The sequence below is a fragment of the Nilaparvata lugens genome, chromosome 1, assembly GCF_014356525.2.
Source record: "Nilaparvata lugens isolate BPH chromosome 1, ASM1435652v1, whole genome shotgun sequence".
Lineage (NCBI taxonomy): Eukaryota > Metazoa > Arthropoda > Insecta > Hemiptera > Delphacidae > Nilaparvata > Nilaparvata lugens.
In genome coordinates, this window is record NC_052504.1 from 44,376,033 (window position 1) to 44,388,285 (window position 12,253).

The 12,253-nt window shown below is 32.4% G+C and overlaps 1 protein-coding gene across 2 annotated transcripts in view; it reads left to right on the forward strand.

Annotated features, from left to right (window-relative positions):
* LOC111053321 (NADP-dependent malic enzyme) overlaps positions 1-7,529 on the forward strand; it is a 33,144-nt gene extending 25,615 nt beyond the window's left edge. The window contains exons 8-14 of one of the 2 annotated variants that reach the window (XM_022340181.2): positions 759-897; positions 1,440-1,490; positions 2,214-2,300; positions 3,158-3,300; positions 3,836-4,006; positions 4,563-4,686; positions 5,428-7,529. In XM_022340181.2, coding sequence (XP_022195873.1) covers positions 759-897; positions 1,440-1,490; positions 2,214-2,300; positions 3,158-3,300; positions 3,836-4,006; positions 4,563-4,686; positions 5,428-5,612 — 900 coding nt within the window. In that variant the 3' untranslated portion in view covers positions 5,613-7,529. The remainder of the gene's footprint in view (positions 1-758; positions 898-1,439; positions 1,491-2,213; positions 2,301-3,157; positions 3,301-3,835; positions 4,007-4,562; positions 4,687-5,427) is intronic. The other variant, XM_022340182.2, reaches the window with a different exon arrangement.
* The last annotated feature ends 4,724 nt before the right edge of the window (positions 7,530-12,253 follow it).

Here is a 12,253-nt window from a genome sequence, read left to right on the forward strand (position 1 = left end):
GGGAACCAGACTAAACGTCTGGCTAAACGGATATGGCGAGCGAAGCGAGCCTGATGGCTAGTAATATAATATTCCCAGGATTGAAGTAGCAGTGCCCAATCAATTTTTCCGCGATAAATGCATTTAAATCTTCAACTTGGTGCCAACCTAACAAAGTCAACTCAACTTAATGCCAACCTGACAAAATTATTAATTTAGTTGCCAGTTAACAACTGTTTCGAAGAGGTACTCTATCTAGATTATAGTTCTACAGTAACATATGATATTGAAATTTCAATTAGGGGATTGGGAGAAGAAGAATGTACATGCTAAAAGACGAACTTTAAACCCTTAGAAACAACCCTTAGAGTCAAAATATTGGCAAAAGATTTCTTAGTGCGCCTCTAAAGGGCCAACTGAACATACCTACCAAATTTGAACGTTTTTGGTCCGGTAGATTTTTAGTTCTGCGAGTGAGTGAGTGAGTCAGTCAGTCAATCAGTCAGTCAGTGAGTGAGTGCCATTTCGTTTTTATATATATAGATACAGTAGTCTGATCGTAGTTTCAAATATGCTGCCGCTCAAATATGTTCTCGTTTAAGAATGAGGCTTACAGTTCAATGAGCAAGGAAAGTTGTGTGAGTGTACCACACCAGATTTTTTGTTATTAAGCTACTCAATAGTATTATTAAAATTATTAACATAAGGAAGGAAGTAGTAGACATTCATTATTTGATTGTAATTAGTCATTTTTTAAAACCCTGGGATGTTTTGAACAGGCTGCGATTGGTATTGCTGATCTGTGTGTTCGAGCTATGCAGACTGAAGGCACCTCTATTCAGGATGCAAGAGACAAGATCTGGATGATGGACATTGATGGACTTCTAGTCAAAGATCGTCCTGAGGGCCGTTTGGAAGGTGTGGCATACTAATTTTGTTTATTCAAATTTATTTATTTCTGCTTTTCCAATTTTAGGTTTTCTAATATTATTTTATTCTATTTCCTGCTTATTTTTTGACACATTGTTCAATCTCCAAAATAACAGTTTTTCAACATTATCACTTTCAACTTTTATTATTTCAAAGGAAAAATTAAATTTATTTTCATTTTACATATAGTACTTAAGTCATGTAATTAGTTATAGTTTTAAAATAGAGAATCATTTGCTTGCTACCCCAGAGATCTAGAGATAAATTTAAAGCTCACAATAATCCAATTTACGAATTTATCAATGTTCAATTATAATATATTTTCCATCTTAATTCTATTATTTTTCTATTTGGTCAAATTTTAAAGGATTTAGGTATGTTCAATCCTATAATACCATCATCAGATTCATACCTTAGTTTATCTTGTTCTCAAAAATTACTTTCTGAAGAATATCCAATTGATATATAACTAGGACATCATTTTTTCAAGTAGTAAGATTTTTTACAACCTATAAATGAATGTTTTTCAGATATTGAAAATCCTCATGCCTATTCTATAGATGGCCCAAGAGCATACCAAGGTATATCAGGTTTTTCTATGCTGTAATGAGCCTTGCATCTGTGGTATTGTAATCCAGGTTATGGATTGGTAGACTGAAGGACATAGATTGTTTTTGTAAATTATTTTTTGTGTTTTTTGTGTATCAATTGTATTTATTCCAACGTAGACATGCATTCATAATTTTTTTATCTTCAACTATTGATTTTTGTATTTGTAGAACTGTATCTGTAATGCAAATTTGTTCATAAATTGAATGTACATAAAGCTGTATCATCAGCGTAAAGATTATGCCAAGGATTATGTAAGGTTATTAACGTACTTTAAAATAGTTCATTTTGGGAAGCGATTGGTGTCATGGTCGCGTTGATAAGCTATCGATAAGGTGCCTACTACTGCAGTAAGGGTGGCCACTTGAGACCCAAACTTTTCTACATACCATTTATGAGTTTTAAAATCGCTTCCCGGTGGTTCGGAACTCACCTAATACTGTAGGTCTACTAATCACCCATCATCATCCGTCGTTTTAGTTTAATATGTTAATGTAAGTCATATTGTTTTAGATTCATAGCTTTGTGCAGCTTCTTTACAAAATTCGGAATTTATCTAAAGCAATATAATAATTGAACTGCTGAGAGACCGTCAGTGCAGACTTATTCACAAGATGGTCCGCTTTCAATTCCTTTTTATTTCAATAATTTGAATGTATTTACCACCATTCATGTTATTCTCAATACATTTTCAGGTCATAAAAAGTTCTATGCCAAGAACCATAAAGTAATGAAAGATATTTTGGAGGTAATCAAGGAAGTCAAGCCCAGTGTTCTTATTGGTAAGTTGAAACTTTTTTCATCACTTCCTTGTACAGTCATTCCCACTTTTCTTCTCATACAACATTATTCATAGTCCTTCTACCTTCTCGACGCTTTCCTGGGAGGAAAACCTGGGAACTAAACATGTATATTTTTCCCACCCAAACAATTAAATATAATCATCTCAAATAGATTGCGTTGATTTTCAGATCAAATTTACATTTCTCATTCATAATTATCACTATTGACGGCTGAAATGTTGTTGAATCGTTCTGCTGACGAATTGGCTTGAGCCGTATCAGCCGATTTTCAGTCATATGATTAACATGGTGATTTCGAAGTATCTTGTTTTTTGACTTCTACTATTGAGGTATTTTTGAATCATTGTGCTCTGGATTCCACAGTCACCGGATTTCATCTTGATCTGGTGATTGGATCTTGTTACAAAAAATATGTCAAGGATTCTTATTAATGAATATTTTTTTGATTTTTATCTTAGCTAAGCACGACTTGATTGTTTAGTAACCAAGTACTTGAATCCACTTTTAATTTACTAGCTCACTACGATCATAATTCAATTATCGTTCATAAATACGGCCTCGAGTTTAGCAAGGATCTAAGACCTTGTTCCATAGACATAATTGTTTTGCAATAGATCATATTCTATCATAAATCATGAATTTTTCTGGAAAAACGATGATAACGTACTGTATGATTTGAATCATCACTGAGGTTGGTGAAAAACTTACAAAATCTATTCACGGATATAGGACCGTAAATACGGTCCTATATACCTTTATTAGTATCACTCTAAAACCTTGTCATGCAATTTTTCAAGCTGTTTTCAATGTGTTAATGTTCGTTGTTGAATTTGTAGGTGCATCGGCTACTGGTGGTCTTTTCACACCTGAAATCCTGCGAGAAATGGCCAACAACAATGAGAGGCCGATCATCTTCGCCCTCAGCAATCCCACAGACAGAGCTGAGTGCACAGCTGAGCAAGCCTACGTCAACACTGATGTACGAATAGAATATTCCATTATTCATTGATATCCTTATTCATCCTATTTCATTTTACAAATTATAAATTACTTTAAAAATTTACATACGCTACAAACTAGTGAATTATTGCAGTGATGTACGAGTTACTTGTTGACATAAGAGTTGATACAGATTATGCTTACAGTTTGCTATTTCTAATTTCTCTTTATTAGAAAATGCAACCGTGTTGTTTGGTGATTAGAATGAAAGATGTTTCTGTAATTGTTGGTTTGATTATCAATAGAATTAATTTGTAAAGATTGAATGAATTGCTAGAAAAAATTTAGTTTTGAAATTATTTATGATAATTACTGATATTATATTATTTAAGCTTCTGAATACAGATAATTCTAACAGATTTTAATTTCCAACTGCTTTTATTAAATAAGCACAATGATGAACAATCATTTAACAATTATTGAGGATTCTGCAATTCGCTCTTTATTGATAAATATTGAATAGTTATTTTTAAAATATATTCTCGAATAAACAGAATTGTATATTGCTATTGCAGGGACGTTGTGTATTCTCCAGTGGATCACCTTTTGGAACCGTGGAATATAAGGGCCGAAAATTTAATCCCGGTCAAGGAAACAACGCCTACATTTTCCCTGGTGTGGCGCTGGGAGTGATTTGCACTGGCATTCATCACATCAGTGAAGAACTCTTCTTGATCGCTGCTCAGGTAAGTAGACACCAGTTACTACTCTTCCATTTTAAAACTATTTTCAAATTTTAACATTATCTTTGCAAATTATTTGCAGAATAATATTATTAGACAAAGAATTCTCATATTATTCCAATGAAAACATTATTGTATTCCATAGCTATCAATTAACACATGTTTGCAGTAGCAGAAGTCTTCATGGTAGTTGATAGCAATTAATTTTTATTTATTAGTAATGAGTTTTATTTATTCATTAGAAATGATAATAATATGATGAATCATCTAAGAATATTTCCTCGCATTTCTTTCCAATGCTAAATTGTCTAGATTCTCATTTTTATACAATTTATTAATTTTAGCAATCCTTATAATATTATTGATGGAATATAGAATAATAATGATAAACACTACTGTATTCCAATTGAATTGAATTATTGAAGGAAGCGGAAAATTATTTTTGTCCAATAAACCAAATAAAGAAGTATATTTTTTCAAACTTATTTGAACTCTATTTTTGCAAACTCAATTTGTAAAATTTGTTTGTAGAATAATAATGATGTGTTGTTTGTTTCAGTCTGTGGCAGATTTCGTTGAGGACGAGGATATCGAGCGTGGCAGTTTGTATCCTCCTCTATCCAAAGTGAAAGAGTGCTCTCTCGAAATTGCAACACGTATTGCCCAGTATGCTTATGATAAAGGTTTGTTTCAATTTTTTCTTGATTGCTTTGCTTTCATTAATATGTAGGTAGTCAAAGTTAAAAGTTCAATAGTCTAGTATTTCACGAATTGTCCTGTCTTTATCATTCATCTATATTAAATTCAAAATGTTTTCCCTATTCAAAATTTTAAACTGCCGAATTTTATAGTCAAATTTGTTGTACAATTTGAATTATTCTCGAAAAGTACATTTCCATTTATAAATTAAAAAAAATATCTTTGAAGTTCCTGCCTTGTTTCTGGTGAAACTATATTATAACATTTCCCAAATTCATTCATGAACATTATATCATTTCATAAATGTACTGTTGATTTTGTTTCAATTAGTATATTCTCACTTGAAAATCATCAATTTGAATTATTCTCGAAAAGTACATTTCCATTTATAAATTAAAAAAATTATCTTTGAAGTTCCTGCCTTGTTTCTGGTGAAACTATATTATAACATTTCCCAAATTCATTCATGAACATTATGTCATTTCATAAATGTACTGTTGATTTTGTTTCAATTAGTATATTCTCACTTGAAAATCATCTTTATTCGAGAAAAATCATTATGATTTTTGTAATTCTGCACAATGAGAAGTAGAATCACGAATCATTTCACGAAGGAGAATCAAATTCAAGTGATAAATTGCAATTCACTTAATATTGACACTTCCCAAGCTGATCTGATGTATCGTGATTGAATTGCTCTATTCATGTTATTTGTAACTTTTCAGGCCTTGCTTCGCATTACCCAGAGCCACAAGACAAGAAGGCATTCATCCAGAAGCATATGTTCGACTATTTCTACGATTGCCCCCTGCCCAAGATGTATTCTTGGCCAAAGCAAGTAGAACCTAAACTAAATGTAGACAAAATTACTGGAGAACACCTCAAAGAGGATGTTCCTGTGAAAGCTTAATTGCATCGGTTAGAGAAGGGCGTGATTCTAGTCAGTTGACAGCTGTTGAGTTGAGCTGAGCTGAGTCTTGAGTTAAGCTTGGCGCTGACCAGAATTTGTAGGTGTAAACATTGTTTGAATCGTTTCACAACGATTGCCTCACAGCTAGTGTGGAAACTGTTTTTTAATAAAAGAGCTTGGTAACAACAGTATTCTAATCTTCACAGCCATAAGAAGTTGGGCATTTTAATTTTGAAGCGAAACGGTGGTTCAGCCAGATTTTTAAACTCAAACTGACTTATTTGTACGTAAATGACACTCAACCAAAATTGAATTCAAAGTTTTATTCAATTTTCACGAAAAATCAAAGCAATAGAATTTCAAGTTAGTGATACCACTATTGTAAGCACTTGACTCATGCTGAACGTCTTTTCTTTTTCCTATTTATTAGAGAGCGATGGCTGTGAAGTGAAATGTTACTTATATATTTATTTATTTTATGTATTGTTGATTGCGAAAAGTTGAATAATTATCCGTTATTAGAATATCAAACGGTATGAAACTGAAAATACAAAGAATCTTGCTATTGTATCCTGTATGAGTGCTACTTCTCGGATTCTCAGCCCGGTGATGAGGTTCATTTTTCAGTATTACTATTGAAGGTAAACTGCTTTTTTAATTTATCTGCTTTAACATTTTCGCCATGCAGTTTTTATCAGTATTTTCTGTCGTCCGGACTTTCATTCAATTTATTTATTATTCTATTCATAACACTATTTCCAGTCATTCGACCGAAATTAATCTGTGGTTAATAACGATAGTATTTTTTTGTCATCATTATCTATTGGCAATCGAAGCAATATTGTAATTTAGTGAATTATTATCATCATTACCTGTGTAAACATATTATTACTGTACTATGTTTTTTTTATTATATAATAGTTCGATCTTAATCAGCTAATAGATATGCTTATGTAAAGTATTATTTCATCTTCAAAAATAAGTGTCGGTAATCTAACTTTAATACAATAGATTTGTATTACTTGCGACCAATATGCTAAGATTAGAAAAGATTGAGATGTAACACTAACTGTGTTGGTGCGTTTGTGATGTATTATTACCTAAAATTATTGTTGGATCATGCAAACATGATATAAATTTCTGTTTTGAATTCTAGACTAACTATCAATCTACTATTTCTGAATAACAGAAATAACTTTTCTCTAATGTCAGCTGTAATACTGGTTATACAGTAACTTCTCTTCTTCTGCAAATTCGAATCTAAACTAAAACGTAAGCAGTTATCAAAGTCGACTCATGAAGATTGTTTTCAGTGTCCTATCAAACCTCAAAGCTTATAATCTTGATCAGTTTAACCAATAATTATTTTTTATAAATGGGTCGATTTTTGTCTTAGAGAAAAGTATTGAATGGTTGTCCATTGTCTTCAATGGTTGTCTTTGAATCAAGTTACCTAGATTGGTAGGCAAAATGTATTTTTTTGTCCATAATAACCATTGTCAGATACACCTTTCACATACTTATGTGAAGCAAGCCCATTGTGTTTCTAACGATGTTTATTATGACATTTTTGAAAGCTTGAGTATAACAGTAAATCTTGGTAGAATTATCGTCTATAATACTGTTGTATTCCCTATAACATGAGTACTTTCTAACTGTATTCAGATACTGTGTTCAGACATTGAATTTCATTCTCAATGTCGGTATTAGGTTAATAAAATCTGTAATATAGATTCAATTTTTCATTTTTTTCAACTGAATTTCATGAAACTTACAAAATATTGGGTGATATTCATTTTTGATTTTAGCAGTCAGTAAAAACTCCAGTGATATTTTAGTTCCATAATTTTAATTTTGTGATTGAGTAACAGTTATAAGAAATATAAAATTTACTATTAAATGTTATTCTACAAGCTATTTGAATTTTTATTGTTTTCTCCCAGAGTTCATATGGAACCATTCCCATACAAAGAAGGTCAAATGAATCCTCTACTTATGTTTGAACGCGAAATAAAAGAGCAAAATAGGTAAGTTTTCTAAAATATTGAAACCAAGTGTCATTTTAAGGTGCGTCTTATCTCGCATTTGTCCTAGGAAAAGCATTTCCAATTAATGACCGAGATTTTTTAGATTGAATAGATAATATTATTTCATAGTGAGGCATTATTGCTCAAATCTTGAGAATAGACCTTGGTATCACTAATCTTCATCTCCAAATTTTCAACAGGAACTCTCTTCATCTTTAATAAGAATATAGATAATGCAAAATTAGAGATTGAATTTTTATATTTCCTTGAGATTCAATTTTTTTCTAAGTGCATATCAGTCATTCATTGCCGTAAGTAGGCTGGTTGTCCAAATGAATAATTAAAAATAGATATCGTGTTAATTTTATCTCTTCTCTTCTTTCTGGTCATCAACCAGAAGCCACCACGCTATTCATCGAACCAGCTAGTCAATGAGTTTGACGTGATGGATCCAAGACAGCTTAGTAACTCCAAGGGGTTACTATGCAGATTACACAAGAATCCAACAACATTTCAAACCACAACACCAGATACAGGAATCTTCTCATCACCAATGTTGCAAGGAAGGCACTATACCAAAGTCATTTCAATCATTTTGCACCAAAATTATTTAATCTACTTCCTGCAAACTTCAAACAGATTAATCATCCTAGACAGTTCAAAACAATAGTACACAAATTGGTTGATGAGCAAAGGAAGACAGAACATAGAAAACATTATTTCAAACAACTCATATTTTCAACAAAACACCTAATGACTTACTAAACACTTACTAATTACTAATCCGCACACAAAAAAAACCTTATCTATAACATGGTACGCCATAGTGGAGTAGGTCAATTTCCACACTAAACAGAAGAAGACACATTATAAGAAATTTCTGAAACTAACCATTCTATGTAATTGTAAACTATCTAATATTTTCTGTAATATTGATGTAGTAATTTTAGTTTTGGGAAATAAACATTTATTTATTCTCTCATGACAACTCTTCTAATCATAGTTGACCAAATATAAAATTCTAGTTTCTTTAATTTATAACCACTTTATGTTATTTTATATTTTTGCATTTTCAGAAAAAAATGAGTCAATTGGATTTGCTTGGAACAGACAGCTCGGAGCATTCCCCAGTTTTCTAATGGAGTATTGTATATTGAGAATGATGAAGTTGAGCCTGAACCAACAATTAGTTGTAACTTGCGGCCGGAGATGATAATTAAATTTGTCAACTTGTCGAAACAAGCTTTTAACAAGCTTATGAATTCATTTTAAAAATTAATTATTATAATAATACTCTAATGTTATGTTTTGTATTTGTAATATCATAAGTGAGAATAAACTGTAGATTGGCTTGGGTGTGTATAATATAGTAAAACGCACTTTTAAATAATTTTATAGGTACTAGTAACTTATATACTACTATTTAATTATTTAATAGAATCACTTTTCCAACCTTTATATTGGTGATTTATGTGCCTATTCGTGGATGTCTAACTTTGAAGTCTATCTTTAAAGAAATGCATAAACAAAAAAAATGAAAATTGAAAACATCACACCAATTTATTAGCAAATGTGTGTTTCCCTATAGGATACCCTGCGTGGGAACACTTGGATTAGATTAGATTTCTTTATGTATGTTACCGTACAATATTTACTGGCTTATACACTAATTTACATTAAATGACGATAATGCTAGTTATTCAACGAATTTCACAAAGTATAGATAATTAATCAATGAGAATAAATATAGAATGCAATTAGAATAACGATAATATAATAATGTGATGTAACTTCATAAATCGGCGGTGTTTCAACAAATAACTGTCGATTCTCTTAGAAGGATATAAAATATCCTTTCCATTAACACATGACCGGGTTGTGGTGTATTAGAGCTGTTGAGAATTATAACTCGAAATAATGTTCAAATAAGAAACTCTACTTAATAAGTTGAAAACTAGTTGATTTGAATCCTAGAATTATGGGATGAATGAATAAAATATAGAATAGGGTGGGATTTAATTAAAATTTCGAAATTGATTGAGTAATATTGACAATATAAAGAACAGAAAATCTTGAGATGGGAAGATGAATATGTACCTATTATGTAGAATGGAGATGGGATGTGGAAAATGGATGAATGAATGGGATGAAGAATGGAAAGGAAGGGAGATTAGAATATTTGTCATGCAGTGCTCTAGGGTTGGACAACTCAGTCATTTTCTCTATTAATACTTTTTCAAAGACAGGATGGAACCCGATCGGCTCTCAATGCATCTAATAGAGTTGGGAAGTTTATTCCATTCACGACAAGCACTGACAAGGAACGATTTGGAATAGATAGTGGTTCGATAATTAGGTATCCTGAGAGTATTTGCACCAGTTCTAGTTTGGAAAGCGTCTATCATCCTACCATCGGAGACAAATTTGAAATCATTTTTGAAATAGTTGGGATTGCCATATTTTAAAGTATCTCTAACAAGTTTGATTATTCTGAAACGTCTCTGATCGGGAAGCTTCAGGGTAGAACTAGCAATGTGTGCTGGTGTGATATGTTCATGGCGTTCAAGAGAGTAAACAAAACGTAGACATTAATTCTGGCAGCGCTTCATTTTATCATTGAGTGTAACTTGCATATGTCATTGAGGACAGAGTTGCAGTACATGGAATGTGGAAAAATAAGAGATTGGACCAGTAGTAATCGTATACGTCTAGGAAGGACATCTTGTAATTTTTTAAGTGAATGCATTGCTGAGAAAACCTTTCTACAGGTTTTATTGACTTGTTCTGACCAGTCGAGGTTTTTATCCATAATGATGCCCAGGTTTTTCACTGAGTTGCAGTAGGGAATCACATTACCATCAACAGTTAGTTATTCTATGTATCAAGTTGAAGTTGATATTGTTTACTAAACGTGAGTAACCAATAATTATGGGTTGGGTTGAGTCTGAGGCCGTTTCGTCTTGTTCATTCCACTATCGAACTTATGTTTTGATTCATTTTTTGCACGGTTTCATTTAGTTTAGTGATGGGACAACTTGCATAAATTTGAAGGTCATCTGCATATGTATGGAAACTGGAAAATTTTATAGAAGTGGGGAGGTCATTTGCATACAGTGTAAATAGAGGTAGGCCTAAAATTGAACCTTGTGGAACACCATGTTAAACATTCAACCAATTCGACCTGTTCTCTCCAAGAGAGACACATTGTTTCCTATCTGTGAGATATGAATTAAACCAAGCTATAGATGATGACTAAAACCAAGAATAGCTAACTTTTTCAGAAGAACTTTGTGATCAACAGTAACAAATGCTTTAGAAAAGTCAAAAAGAGTCAATATTGTACATTTTCTTTGATCCATTGCTAACCTAATATCATCAGTGACATGTAGAAGAGCAGTCCCTGTTGTATGAGATTTATGAAAACCAGACTGAAAGTTATGAAGATTCTTTTTCTGCTCAAGGAACTCAGTAACTTGTGCATGTACAAGTCTTTCAAGTACTTTTCATACTGCGGATAAAATACTGATAGGTCTGAGGTCTTCAACTCTATTTGGAGATGGAACTTTATTCAAAGGACGAACTAGAGCAGCCTTTCAACTTTCAGGAAAAGATCCGTTCTCAAGAGACTTATTGAAAATGTATGTGATAGTTGGTAGAACAGCAAAGAGCATTTTCTTGATAAATTTGATTGGAAATTTTTGTCAGCCCCAGTGGCATTGCTATGAATATGCTGGATTGCTTTGAAAGCTTCTAATTCTGAAATTGGATGGAAGTGGAATTGATCTTCTAATTCTATGTTGAGGTTTGTTACTTGATCATTAAGGTCATTGTAATGATTTCTTATTGCTGACTGATCACGCTGATTTGAATGTGAAATGAAATGATTGTTTATATCGTCTGGAGGTAAGTCAATTTGGATTAATTGGGATTTCTGTTTGCCAAGACCGAATTCTTTGATACGACGCCATAGTAATGAAGAGTCTTGTTTGTTGTCAGTCATGAATGAATTCAGGTACCTCTGATCTTTGATTTACGTAACTGTTGTTTTACTTTATTTCTAAGGCTCATATACTCAATTTGACTGTCTAAGTCGAATGTCTTCCTGAATTTCCGGTGAGCTTTGTCTCTTCTACCCATCATTTTCAGTATGTCGTCAGTCATCCACGGTACACGTCGTTTTTATATTTATTCTCCGACTAACATAAGGCGCATGTTTGTCATATAAGCCGAGAGTCCAATTCTCAAAAGTCTCTACCATTTCATCAACTGAAGTTAAGGCTTCAATGTGATGCCATGAAGTCTGAGCTACATCAGTCAAAAAAGAGGGTTCATTGAAATGTTAAAAGTCTCTGAAAGTAATGAATTTCTGTGCTGGTTTTGGTGGCTTATGAGAGAGCACACAGTAAATCAGGTCATGTCCAGAAATAGCTGGGACTGATATTTGTCCTGTTTGAACAACATCTATGGGATCACTAACTATGAGAAAATCAATGAAAGTTTCAGATTCATTTGTATGGTGAGTTGAATCAAGTGGTAGAATAGTAAAGTTGAAGCACTGAAATATGTTGGTGACCTGCGATAATAGTCAAAGTTGCGATTAGTCATGTTGAGGTC